General features: G+C 46.7%; 1 protein-coding gene across 1 annotated transcript in view; it reads left to right on the forward strand.

Moving 5' to 3' along the window:
* RAD51B (RAD51 paralog B) overlaps positions 1-8,812 on the forward strand; it is a 422,492-nt gene extending 413,680 nt beyond the window's left edge. Inside the window, exons 11-12 of the mRNA XM_066998573.1 lie at positions 4,707-4,905; positions 8,671-8,812. Coding sequence (XP_066854674.1) covers positions 4,707-4,905; positions 8,671-8,797 — 326 coding nt within the window. The 3' untranslated portion in view covers positions 8,798-8,812. The remainder of the gene's footprint in view (positions 1-4,706; positions 4,906-8,670) is intronic.
* Positions 8,813-14,445: the final 5,633 nt, after the last annotated feature.

Consider the following 14,445-nt stretch of genomic DNA (forward strand, 5'->3'; position numbering starts at 1 on the left):
TCACCAATAAACCCAAGTGACTAATCAGGACCAGTCTTCCCAGGAACAGCTGAACACTATTTGTGGATATTGCACAGAGCATTCATGATGGCTAACATTTTTCTGGTGGGTGAAACCTGCTGAGACCCAGAGCTAATTATTCCTTGGTGTGATTCAAGGGGGCATGGCCAAGAATAGCAGCAAAGTGAGCAGCAAAAGACTTACCAGGAAATAAAGTGTAATGGTAAAATCTATTAGAGCATGGAACTGACTTCTGGGGAAAAGGCAAGGGCTCTGTTCCTTGGGCTAATTAAAAAAGACACCACCAACAACACCTTGTAGGCAACAAACCTCTTTGTTTCTTTAGGATGGACTATCTAGCTGAACAAAGAGGAGGCCGACTCCTATAACTCTGCTATACCCATGTGACTGTAGAGAAATGCTTTTTACTCTAATTATATTATTCCTTATATACACCAGGGTTAGTGAGAGAGAATTTCTCTGGGTCTTTTCCGTCTGTTAAGTTCCATGGTTTGTGATTCACTTTAAAAAAAAACAAGGGTGGTTGAAAAAAAGAGTTGTTTTCAGCTGTGTGGTGATGAAATACAGTAACTGAAAATGCTGTGGGTTTTGAGGTTGGATTTTGTGATTAAAATATTGTTAGGTTCAGGATAGGATTGGCTGGTAAAATGAGTTACAGTAAGACATTATGCTTTCACCTCTAGAAAGTTGAGTTCAAGCCCTGTTTAAGATCATAAAACCAGTAAGTAGTTCAGGATGATTAACCGTTTCTGAACAGGACAGGACAGGAACACCCAGGGGCTGGGAAGGTCAGGTTGGATTCCCACCGTGGAGGCCCTGGCCTCAAGCACAGGAGGGCACTGCAGGCGAAGGCAGACCTCTGCTGGCGTGGAGACAAGGGGGGGCAAAAATCACTGCCACAGGAGATGCTGAGGGTCCAGATGAGGGCTGTGTGGCCATGTGGTCGCGGTGGGCACCACATGAAGCACATGCCCTGCATGCCAGTGGTAGAGGCTCAGTCCTGTTTTGTCCCACCACCTCAATCAGTCTATGACAGCAGGCATGGGCCATACTACTTCTATAAAACGGTGCAACAATACAGGCCACTGTGCATTTCTTCCTATTTGAGGTATCCAGTTTGATCCTTAAAACAATGATGCTTCTCAAGACTCCCATTTTGCAATTTGTTTATGTTGAGCATCACAAGCTGCTGATTCAAACAGCCAAACTGCAGAAGAAATGTTGACAGGAACCCTATCGAGTTCATTTCCCCCCCCACGGTTTCAGTTTTAGCCTATCTCAACAAGACGTATACTCTCATCAAATACGCAACTTGCAGACATGCAGGCCAGAGAGCCGTAACCAGCTTCGATGCCCTTCAAGCTGCTAAATGGAAACCAATGCAGCAAGCAGATTTGCATCCCTGCTCTCGAGCAGCTGAGGCCAACCCACTAGCCAAGTACTACTTGAAATATAGCACAGACAGGGTATAAGTGGCGTATCATCATCGCTGTTCTGGTGCTCTGCATTTACCCTAAATGCAGTTAATGTGGTTACTGTTAGCAGAAAGTTACAGATCTATTCACAAGTTAATAGCTGTTAAGATCTCCTTTTCTAGTTGTCTGGAAATAAAACTGAGCTTTTTTCATAGCATAGTATTAGGTATTTTCTGTTACTTCTGGGATTTTGTAAAGTACTATCAGAGGGTTTTTTGATTTGTTTGTTTGCTTTTTTTTCTGTAATTTCAGTGATTCCTAGAACAAAACATAAATTTGATCCAATTTGAACCTGAGTACTTTAGTAAAAGAAAACTAAAATGTTTTCTTTTAGCGCTCATTTAGCAAACAGTTCTAAAGTTTATCTGTGAGCTTTGTTTACATGGGGAGCTACAAACACATTCAAAACCACAACATGCTTCCAAAGTGTTTTAGAGAGCTGGGTATTATTTGATCCATTTTATAGACTGGTCCCTGTCTAGCCCAGCTCTAGCCCCATGTCCCTTATGGTAACCATCAGCCCACAATACCATTCATATGAGCTTCTTTTGACTCTGCTTAGCTAGTCGGGAATTCAGAAGAACTGCACTTATTTACCTTTTTTCAAGTAAAGGAAAACTGAGCCTTAGGTTTGGGATAATCCAAAATGCAATTAACAAATTCGCTCAATTTCTGCAGTAAGAAAGTATTGGGTTCAGTAGGAAAAGTGTGACACTTCCAGAAATCCTTTTTAGTGCTTCCTTTCTTCTGAGGAGCAGAAACATACTGCCCTACAAAACAAGTGTCTCCAAGATTTGGCTTTAGGAAGAGCCCTGGAAAACCAGCAAATTCAGGTTCATTCTAGCAGAGGCAGTGGTTTCCAGTGTCCTCATTTCCCTACAGAGACCTCCGCATTTCTAGCAAGGGGGCTGTGGTGCAGAAGCTCCTGATGAGAGCTGCTGTGACAGTATGGAAGGGGAGAGTCATCATGTGCTCCCAAGATGACTCCCTGAACAAGTGCACTGCTGTGTTTCTGCAATAGCTGCCATCTCCAGATGGATTTAAGATATGACCCAAGGAAAGCACGTTGCAGCAGCCTAAGTCTGCTGGATCTGGAAATGTGGATGGATAACGCCCCATTGAAGGGCAGTGTTGCAAAACTGGGGAGTCACATTGCCCTTTCCATCAGAATGATTCCCAGAGCGTCATTCCCTAGATGTTTGCATCACTTTTCCTTGCACTCTCCCAGGTTCAGTCATTGTTTTCCCAGCGCTCTCCACGTGACAGCCTTGCACAACACCTGTGAGGCTCCTTGGGAAGCACCCAGGCTTGGCCGCCAGCAGGTGAGGGCTCCCAGGGGAGCCCTCGGCCTAATCCAGCAGCCCCATGGCTCATCGGGGGCAGCAGCTTTGTGTCCCTCTTAAATATCAGAGACGTGAAATGCAAGTGCGTATGTCACAGCGGAGTCAGGGCAGCCCACGCATCCTGCCAAGAGAAGCACGGTGTCCCCACGCCGCCCCTGCCCCGGCAGCCCGGGGCCTGTGCTGCAGAGCAGGAACAAAACAAACCACTGCGGAAGTGTGGTTAACAACGCCCGGCACGACGCGTTCTCGACAGCCCGGCTTCGTGCCGGGGCGAGCCGGTGGGAACGGGGCGTGCTGCGGCAGGCAGGCCCTTCAGGCCAGGCCCTGCCCTGCGCTGATGTGCAAAGCGCGGTGGCTGCAGGCACCCTGGCCTCCCCAGGCCCCCCTTCAGCCTTGTGCCCTGCTTCCCCTGCTCGCCCTGCCCCACGGCCCCCTTGCCACGGCCACGGGTGGCCCTGGTTGGCAGCGGTAGTGGGGTGTAGGCAAGGAGCCTGCCCTGGTGTTTTCTGCCCACAGCAGGAGGGCAGATCGAAGCAAGGCGAGGCGGGAGCAGCCATCACTTGCTGCTAGAGCCCCCCGAGGGCAGGGGGGGTGGGACCACCACCACAGCTCTCATGGCCATGCTCCTTTGTTCAACTGAAGTGCCTCTGTGCGAACTCATGTCACAGGCATGTGAGCTAAAAATCTCTGATGGTGCTGAGTCACTCAGCACTAAATCAGCACTTCATATTCTGGCACAACTAGATCCCCTCACGGCATTAAGAGCCAGGACAAGCTCCAGCACGGAAGTATTTGGTGCAGTCATTTGATCCGCGTCCATCTATCTCGCTGTGACCCCAAGACACATTCCAATTTCACAGGAGATATGAAGCACGCACCTCAGAGGAGAGCAGCGTGGGTTTTGGGGGCATGCAGGCGGTGTGGACAGGGCATGGCGTGGGAGCACCGGTGATCCACCTGGTCAGGATCCCACCCGCTATGGCCCAGCTGCATCACGAGCTCTGCTTTGAGGCTGTGTTTACTTTCTTGCGTGTGCAGGTCTAACAAAAGGAAAAGCAAAGAGACGCCTTCCTAGTGAAAGGGCCGGGGCTAAGGAAAGCCTTGCACTGCTTTCTCCCAGTATACTAACAGTGTAAAGAAAGAAACTCCTTTAAACTTTTTAAACTCACAGGTTTTTTTTCTTTTTTCACTTGAAAATACCTCAAGGGAAATTCTGAATACCTCCCTGCTTGGGCTTGGGCTTACTGGTATTTATATTTGAGCTGCAGCGTAGCGGAGCTGTGTGCATAATTGATTACTGTTCCAGGCAGATCTCAAATAAAAAGAATTTGGTTTCCTCATTAAATGGAACCTTCTCTCTCCCCACCCCCCCGCACCCCGCCACCCTCCCCAAATAGGAGCTCTCTATTCGGGAAAGCACAAAATGTTTAATCTGTTCATTTCTTTTCTTTTTTTTTCTTTTTTTTTCTTATTTTCTTTCTTTCTTTCTTTTTTTTCTTTGTTTCAAGAGTTTTGTTTCATTTAGAAATGATTAAAATATAACCAAACCCTTGAAAAATCATTCTAAAATGAAAAATAGCATTTGGATACTGCAGCACCTAAGCGTGGCAATATTTCTAAGCATTTTCTGCTGAAGCTATTTGCAAATACAATACATTTTTTGTTGGCCTGAAGCAGCGTAGAATCAATTATTTACATGAAGTAATGTGCCCAGCTCCACTTGAGGTTGTTCTTTCGGTACAACAATATTCAGGTGGCACTCACGACAAACGCTGCCTTGGCACGGGTGGAAGCAAAAGAGCTTTGTTTGATCAATGTTTCACAGCGTGAAGAAAAGCAGCGCTAACTTCCCTCTTCTGTTGTCAAGGCATCTCCTTGGGATGGCCCGGAGAAGCAGCCGGGGGACAGGGGAATTCAGTTTCCATGACTCATTCATTCCTGGGCTGCTCTGTGGAGACAGCCAACAAGTGGTCGATCGGTGGCAATTGTCATGGGGAGTTTGTGATGTGGATACTCAGACCATCAGCATATTGCACAAGAGCCATTCAAGAGCCTTTCCTCTTCAGGTAAGCAAGACCAGGCGCTGTCTCTAAACCGGAAAAAACCCACCTGTGTTTCTTAACAACCCCCCTTCTCAACCACTTTTCAGTGTGTTTTTTATTTAACATTTATTTTTTATGATTTGTTTATCAATAATGAAAGTAAATCAACCAAACCACTAATGAAATAATACAGCAGGGCCAGATAAGTGTCAGGGATGTCAGGCAGAGAAAAAACAAGCTTGCTTCAGAGGAGGAATATTTTAGAGACTTCTGTGGGAGAAGACATTTTAAAATTATTCAGTGTTCAAATCAAGTCTTCCTCTAAGCTTCTGCCTGTGGCACATTGCGTTCTCAGTGCTCCTCAAAGTGCATAAAAACCACAAAGTATGTTCAACAAAATAGAGAGTAACAGTATGCTTCAAAGAAACACTTTAAGCTCCCTACACTTGTTCTGGGAGGCTTCCCGCAGTCCCGTGACACAGCTGGGTTTATCTAATGCTCTGTCTGAAGGGGCTTTATTTCCACCAGATCCCTTTTCCAGCCCTCCCCTTGAGCCAGGCCTTCACTGAGTCAATTTTTCCCTACTTGCCCGCTATAAAAAAAAATCTCTTTTTTTCTTTTGTTGGGTGGTTTTCAACCCCCCACCTCCTTTGGTAGCAGCAAAGCTTTATGGGAGTATAAAGGGCCAGTCTAACTATGGCAAGTGTTCAGAGCATCTCTTCCTTGAAGTTCTTTGCTTTTTGCAGGGCTAGGAGACATCTTTGATACATGTCAGCTCCCCCCCCCTCTGTTGTACTTGCATTCAAGGGTGCGAAAAAAGCAGACGTGCACCAGGTGGTTCCCATGCACATATTCTCAGCGTGCCACGCTCTGCGACAACAACAAAACCTTTACGCATTGCTGAAGTAGCTCTCACTTGTAACCTGACGGGTTAGTCATACCGCCACCGGAGATGCACAGCCCTGATGGGAGGGTAGGGAGCCAGCAATTTGTGAGCGCAGTGAGAGCACAGTGAGGATGCAGATACACAGTGAGGATGCAGATACTGCCCTGCAAGGTGGAGGCCTCTTCCCCAAGCCAGCTCCCACCAGGCTCATAGGCGGTGCCTGCATGCAGCCCTTCAGAGCGGCACTAATCCTGCCTCCTGTCCTGAGTGGCTGTGGCGGGGGGTAGACACCAAAAAGGCATCCACAGAGACATCAGTCTGAACCAGGCTTTTCTGCTGTTCTCTCAGCGTTCTCTTTTTGTTCTGGCAGATTCACCAAAAAGTACAGTGCAGGACCAGTGGCCAGGGTCCCCATGCCACCTCACTTTCCCACACAGCGAGAGGTGGCACCAGCAAAGAGCTTGGTCACGCTGGTAGCTCCTGAATCCTGCCACCCTTCCCAGTTCCCCGGATCCCAGTGACAAATCTGGACATCTCAAAATGCTCCAGAGCACAGCACGGGCAGGGGGAGGCGTGCTCCACCACCCTGGGTCACAGCATGGCCTGGCCCACTTGTGCCCTGCATCGCCCCAGGAGGTGGTGCTGGGCCTCAATGGGGGCTGTAAAGGGACACTTAGCATCCTTTTGCTGGATGGCCCTCCTCTTGTTGCTATGCATGCATTCAGTGTTTAAATCCGGCTTCATTTCCCTCTGAAAGCTAGTCTAACAATTTGAAAAAAAAAAAAAGAAAGAAATAAAAGAAAAAAAAAGAAAAAAAAACACACTAAAAGCATTTGTTTTTAGAACAAATTTGTGGTATTGCTAACTCCAAGCAGGAGCAGGCTCACTTGTGCTAGTTGCTGTATAAAGGCAGTTCACAGATGAATATGGCCCCATATGATCTTCTTTTGTCTGAGACATAAAGCTGCAGCTCCGAAAGGCTGGTAATCTTTTTCCATGGTGCTATCCAGGTCTGAAATAAGTGGGGTGTGGTAAATCTGTGCTGACGTAAATGAGAGAAGGTGTTTTGAAGAACCGAGGACAGGGAGAGCAAATTAAAACCAGAGCAGTCTGGTGAATATTTCACAAGCAAAGCCTAGTCTATTTTCTGTTTCTTATTTTTGTGATTGCTGAAATTCCCCTCATCTTAAATTAAAGAGAGGAGGCCAGGAGGCCAGAGCCAGCATGGTTTGCCATGGTGAACCAGCGGAAGCCAGATGAGGAGAGGCAATGCAACCATGAACCACTCATGCCAAAGCTTAGGGTCTGAGGATGCAGAGATCCAGCTGGATTGACAGCTACCTCTTGCCTGGTGTGGGATGATCCCAGACCTCACAGCCAGACACAGCTACAGCTGGGTCAGTTGGGAATGGGGCTTGGTACCAAATCACCAGTGGCTCCACTTCTCTCCTGTTTCAGGCAGTGACGGTGTTTTGGTTTGGGCTTTTCTCCCACTCTCAAAGCTGTGGAAAGCTGTGGACCGGACTTTTTCTACGTGCCAAGGACAAAAACCTCTTCCTCTTACTGCATTCATTTGCTAAATAGCATGATTGTCTGTAAGAAGCATTTTGAAAAAGCTGTTTGGGCTTGATTTTTATATTCCTCTTCCTGCAGCAAAGCGTCTGCAAGTTCAGTACAAGGAGATCAACAGAGTCCAGCACGATGGGTAGCCTAGCTACAGACTTCAGCTTGTGCTCTGAACTACTGAGGTTTTGAATGATGTCAGTCTGGTCTCTTGAGGGCTGCTGTTGTCATCAGATAGTGAGGTCGATAAGGCACATGTTATGATGAGGCGTGCTGTTGGGTTTTAACCATAGTATCGTGCACGAGGTGCCATGAAAGCGGTGCATTTCCTGGTACAGTACCTTGATAAGGCTGCCTCTGCTTCATAGGTATTTCCACCACACTGTCCTGTGTGTTCAGCACGCAACAGATTGCTGACAACCCGAAAGACCAAACATTGCAAGGGTTCAAAAATCCATTTCCTCTATCACAAACATGTTTGTTTGGGACTTTGTATTCCTTTTCCTGATCTCAGTTTCACTCTCTTTTTCTTTTCTTTTCTTTTCTTTTCTTTTCTTTTCTTTTCTTTTCTTTTCTTTTCTTTTCTTTTCTTTTCTTTTCTTTTCTTTTCTTTTCTTTTCTTTTCTTTTCTTTTCTTTTCTTTTTTTCTTTTCTTTTCTTTTCTTTTCTTTTCTTTTCTTTTCTTTTCTTTTCTTTTCTTTTCTTTTCTTTTCTTTTCTTTTCTTTTCTTTTCTTTTCTTTTCTTCTTTTCTCTTCTCTTCTCTTCTCTTCTCTTCTCTTCTCTTCTCTTCTCTTCTCTTCTCTTCTCTTCTCTTCTCTTCTCTTCTCTTCTCTTCTCTTCTCTTTTTTTTTTTTCTTATCTGTTTTTTTCTTTTTTCTTCTCCCTTTCCAGAACTTTCTTTTCCAGGTCTTTCCAGACCTTTTTCAAATCTGGAAAAAGCAGGACCAGAAACAGCTATTCAGAGCTAGACAAAGTACAGCCACTTTCTGGAGCTGGTTTTCTGCCAGTCCCTCATCCCCCGCTCCAATTGGGAAGCACCTGAAATCCAGCAGAGCCCATGGGCTAGAGGTCCTCGGCTGGATTTGGAAACTCCAGCCCTCACCAGCACCGTTTTTCCCACTGCTTGGATGCTTAGAGCCAAACTGTGGTTTCTTCCCCTCCTCCCGTTTTACTTTATATTGAATATTGTGGTTTGTGCTATTGGCAGACCAAATGATAACAGCTCAGGACCAGTTCAGTGAGTCAAGGAGCACTGAAAGGGAGTTTGTACCTTGCCTTTACCTAGATTTTGCTTTTTCATCATTGATTTTTTCTTATGTACTTTTTATATTTCACTTAGATGGAACTGGGAAACCAGGCAGGCTGAATCCCCAATCACCCCTCATTTACAGTCATGGGGAAGAACCAGATCAGTCTTAATCCCACCAGAGGGACTACACACAATAGACATGCTAAAACTGAAGTGACCCACACTTCTGCCAGCTCTGGCCTGTTCACAACTAATCTCCACATACCGGAAAAAGGTAGAAAATGTACATTTTCAAAACCCTGATTATACAAATTATAACCTTGAACTCTGCTGTCTATCAGTTTTTAATATGCCGATGAATAAAGAGCCCATTTCACTACCTCAATAAATCCTCCAGGACCCAGTAGGGAAGTATAGCACCTGTGTGAAAAGAGCAGCAGTTAATGTGGTAGCAAAATCCTGACCTGACAAAGGCAGTATGTACAAGCCGTACAAGACCTCAGCCCTGTGAACAGCGGTGAGAGGCTGGGTAGGACGGCACTCAGAGCAACGCAAGGGCGTTGGGTTTTTCCATCCCCCAGAGGAGATGAACTCAGCATAGCCTTTGAACTTCTTCAGGCCTTTTAGAAAGTAACTCATTGCGAGCTTTTCAGCACATGGAGGAGAGGAGGTCCTGGCTGTGCAAAGAAGGAGGGACGCAGAGCTGGGGGGGCACCAGAGCTCCCCATTTGGACATGCTGGAGGAGCTGGGTGGGCTTCCACAGCTGGAACCCACCCCAGACAGGTTGCTCTGTCACTTAGCTGAGTTTATTGCTGTGATGACTTGCACATTTTGAAGCCCATCTTGTGTTCCCTGTTGTCTGTCCTGTAGAGAAAGCATCAAATGCACTTTGTCTCTGGTCTGAACTGAGAACTCCATCTCACGCCCTCTGACGTTGCTCACCCATGCCTTGCTCCCTCCTTTTGTGGTATTCGAGGCTTAATTGCCTGTAGTTTTATCAGCCTAAGTGGTTATAATTGCTAATCATGTTGCATGTGACAACATAGTCATATGCTGAATTAGAAAAAAATATTGAAAGAGCAGACAGAGGTGACCTAGTAAGCATTCTGTGGGTCATCCATATTTTTACACCAGTTTTGATGAGGCCTCCTATAAGGATTGTCAGAGGACATAAGTAACACCAGACAAGTTCTTGGAGTAAGAAGTATGACAGGCCAAGAATCAGCACCAGATTTAAACCCAGAGGTGATCCAGCATCCCTGGGAGAGCATCACCACCTCCTCTTTCTCAGGGCAGAACTTCACAGTGTGAGCAATGTGGTAGCCACTGGTGAGAAATGCTGGGCAGCCTAAATGCAAGGGCTTGGCAGAGAAATTCAGAACTGTGGAGCACACAGTGAGAGACCTAAGGACCAACACCAGGACACCAAGCAAGCCGGCTGCTGCCACAAAAGGGAGACGAATGTTTGTGATGAAAATGAAGGGACTCTTTCTTCTTCCCCTGCACATTCGCCCTTTGGAAGTGAGCTGATCAGTGAGGTCACAGGGCCAAAATCTACAGCTGATTTTTTTTTTAAGGCTGGATAATTTTATGGCCACTGTTAAGTGCTGTAATTTATGTAAACTAAGATAATGATAAGTGGAAACAACTCAACCCATGTTTAAAAGCCTGTGTTCCCTGGGGACAAGGATGAGCACTTCTCCTTCAGGAAGGAAAGCTGAAGGGCAGGAGCAGAGCTTCCTCTGAATGCCTGACAGAGGGGCGGCTGCCCAAGGATCCTGTCTGCCTTGGAGCGAGGCACTCCAATCGGAGCTACATATTCCTACATGCATTCCCATACATGCAGCCCAGCAGAGATAAATTCCCAAGAATTTCCAAAAAATTCCAACAACAACAACAAAAAAAAACAGAGGAAGAACAGCATCAATGAGAGCAGAATCAGGATTAAAATGAAAGTACAGGGTGGGTTTAGGATACCCTGTGCATGGAAGAGACGCAGGAAGAGAGCAGTGGAAAGGTTTGGAGAAGCAGATTCCCTGAGACCAGGCTGATGAAGAGTGCAGCAGGGACTACGTGGAAGCTGAGCTCTGATCTTACTAGCCAAAGGGGATGGGGCAAGAAGCTAATGGCTGTGAACCTCCTCAGGAGACATTTGGGTTAAATATTAGGTTAAACTAAAGAGAAGTTAGAACAGTCTGAGCAGTGAACCACCCTGACATGGGAACGCCGTGGAAGCATTGGTGCTGGAGACATTCAAGGCTAAAACAAGTCAACTGTCTGTGCCGGAGAGGTGGTTTGGGGATAATGAGATCAGGCCTGTCATAGCTAAGAGTGAAGGTCTAGATGACTCACTAGAAATCCCTGCCAACCTGGATGATACACTGATAACCCCACGGGCCGCCTGTCTCCAGCCTCCCATCACGAGACCGCTGGCCTCCTCCAGCTGCCTGCCCTCAAGTTCTCCCAGGCTGCTAGCTTTAGAAACAAACTTTCAGATGGTTTAAAAACATTTCCAGTTCTGTTTTCATTCACGTTGAAAGTGTTTTGCTGGTCAGAAAAGTGCCAGAAGAAGGAAAATATCTTGGTCAGCAGATTCAGTCTATGAATCCAAAGCCGCACCACCTAAATTTAGAGGAAAATAATTTTCTGCAGTTCTCCTAGCTGTTTTGGCTGTGCAACCTCAAGAGTGGGTGAATTAGATTTGTTCATAGCTTTTCAGTCCCCTGATAAATCTGTAAGTCACGGGGAAAATAGGGTTTATTGTAAACATAGCACACAAGACCTGAGGCTGAGAGAAAATAAGCAGGGAACCTCTTTGCATATTTTTAGTACTGTCTCTTTTCCAAGCAGAAGTGCACCTTTGCACCTTTTACTCTCATGTTGGCCTTGGACATAACCTTTCTTTGTTTCTTGTGACTGCAATGGCTTAGTAGACCAGGACTTTGTTAGAGTCCCAGATCCCTTGCAACATCTCCGGAGCTGAGAACACAGTATATTCTCTCACTGTAGCTATAATCAGGGCAAACCATGATGGCTCCCACATTAGACTGCTCGAGAACTCTCTTTATAGCAAATACAGCAAGAGCTTCAAGAAATAACTTCATTGGTGTTTGTTCCATATAGTTTAATGTCTCCTTAGGGGCCGTGGCTACCATCCCAAACAACATTTCTATGGCTTGCGTGGCTACATCCTTTTCCTGTGAATCAACGTTGGCATCTGCTCATCCAGAGCATTCAGGAGAAATATTTGCTGTTGCCTGGAGACTAAGACAGGAGAAAAAGTATCGGGAGCCCTAAATTATTTTTGCAGCTCTTCCTCTGATCCCGTGCCACTCCCAGACAATCCCCTTCACTTAGCAGTTGTGTATCTTGCAGGTTCTTCAACCTGTGGAATAGGTACAGTTATACTCACCAAGTGCCCAAAATACTTGAAAGTCCTCCCAGGCTTTCACGTGAAAGGAAGCACGTAGAAGTATAAAATACATCTTCTGTATGGGCCATAGGGACTCTGCCCATCTTTGTCAGGACCGTCATTGCCTACACTTGCTGTCCTCTCCGGGAGGGAGGTAAACCCTGGAGAGACAGAACGGTTGCACTAAAAAATGGCCTTTCACATCGCACCAAAAACTGCTGGAATATGTGGGGGATGAGAAAACTTCCTTCCACCCAGAGGTGCAAGAAAACTCTGGAGCTGGCAGTCACGTGTTGCACACAGCCTTACAACCCACAGGATCCCACATGGAAAAATTTCACTTCCATGTGTTGACTGAGTTAATGTGGTGGGGTTAGTGGGCGGACATAAAATGAAACTATGAAAAGAGATTAATTTGCAGCTGAAGCCCAGGCAGGGAGAATGCCGGTCCTCTGTTTGCTCAGAAAACGGCAGTTTTCTGAAAGAAACCCAGTTGAAAAGAAGAGGTTAAGGCAGCGGTAGTAAAAAATCAAAACCAGGGGAAAAAAAGCAAAAGTTAAGAAAAGCCTCTCTGGAAATTAAGATGTGGAATTCAAAACATTTGCAGTATAATAAACCCAACCAAGCCCATAAAGCTGCACCAGCCAAAAGGAGGTCTGTTCTGCCTACGAGGAAACACGAAACCGCGTCATGCCTGGCAGCAGCCACCCCATAGTCCCGTTTCCTCCCCGCTTTATTGCAGAATTGTGCTGCTGGGTGCCCTCGGCTATGTTTAACGCAGCGTCTGTTTCCACTCTAACCCCTTCGCTTTGGAGGGGGAGGATATAAATCAGCTGCGGAGCTGCCCACAGGGCTTAGTCACAGCAGGTATTGGTTTAGGGTGTCTTAGAGGAACATTTTTTTTTCTTTTTTTTTTTTTTCTGGAAGTATTCTAGGGAATAAGTGCAAGCTTTGTGAGGAACAGGCATTGCTTCATGGGCCAGAGTCTCCAGACAAAGGACATTTTACATCACCCGCCAGAATCATCTTCTAACATTTTGGGCTGAGCGCAGCCCCAAGCACAGCGGGCTGTTCCGCATGTTCCCAGAAGACACTCGCAGAGTCCCTGCCGAGCAAGTCTCATGGTCCTTCCTGGCATTCCTGGTCCCAGGACCATGCTGGAGCCATGTCTGGGCATACGCTGGTCGCTGCACCTCCTTCCTTCACAGCCTCCCAAAGCCTCTTGCTCCAGACTCGAGCACAGGCCGGATTTCCCCAGCTCAGGCCACACAAATTGTAGCAATTAGCAAGTGTAAAGGGCACGCTGTGGTTTTCACATGTATTACTGCATCTTACTGCTCATTCATATCCTTGGGCATGCTCATCAGATAGCATCCAGCCAGCAACGTTATCCAGGCCTTCCCCCCAGCACTGCTGTTCCTGAGGCCCACTGGAGAGATCCAGTTCATTCGTGTTCATGCATCCAACCACCAGTAGCTAAGCCTTCAGACTCAAGGCAATACGGCTTCTCTCACCCTTCCAACCCCATGTTGTGTGGACTTGACCTCTAGCTCTTCCCCTGCTCCCCACCTCCAACCGTGACCCCCTCGATTCCTGTCCCACATCTTTGCCTGGTACACCCTGGCTTTCCCTACGTGGTTCACAACAGCAGCTCCCAGGCCCATTTTCAGACCATACCCTCCTTGTGCAGGAGCCATACAGACTGGAAGTTCAGGCCAGCTTTTAACAGTCTTCCAGGTGTATTTCTACTCTTCTCAGCTTCTCTGCTAGCTCTTGCCTCTCTGCCTCCCTTCTCAATTTCACTATTATACCAATAGGGCAAATTCCATCAGGACCAGGAACTTTGAGCATTTCAGGCTTTTTTAAAATAGTATTTTACTGTTACTTGCAACCCTGGCACACCACAAGCCTATCTATAAGTGGCTTGAAGTAAGAGTTGGCCTAAACTAGACTGTGATGTTCCCAATTACCTTCAAAAACAACAACAAAGGAAGCCTATTTTACTTTGCACCCCTCAGCTACAGAGGCATTTGGGAAATAAGAAGGCCTCTGTTTCCGCAGCCCCCAACTGCAAAACTAAAGGTGTTTTGGTACAAAAGCCACAACTGGCCCATAGCAAGGGAGTAGCTGGTACAGTCACCGGGACACCTTCAGCTGTGTAGGAATTAGGAAGGAGGGAGGCAGCTACTGGAGTGGGATCTGAGCCACCTGGAGCTCTGCAGATCAAAGTCACCGTGTTCCTCCTGACAGAGGCAGCTGGCAATGGCAGCCGTACGTGCTGGCTGTAATTTCCAAAGACAGACAGACGTGTTGAAGGTGGATAGCTCTAGAGTCACCTGACCCCAAGGCCAAAAAATAAGTAATAGCTAATGCCTGCAGCCTGAAGGCATGGACCCAAATTTCTCACCAGGAGGACACAGGGAGCATCCATGAAGCACATGAGGAACAGCCA

Source organism: Anser cygnoides, chromosome 5, assembly GCF_040182565.1.
Source record: "Anser cygnoides isolate HZ-2024a breed goose chromosome 5, Taihu_goose_T2T_genome, whole genome shotgun sequence".
Taxonomy (NCBI): Eukaryota; Metazoa; Chordata; class Aves; order Anseriformes; family Anatidae; genus Anser; species Anser cygnoides.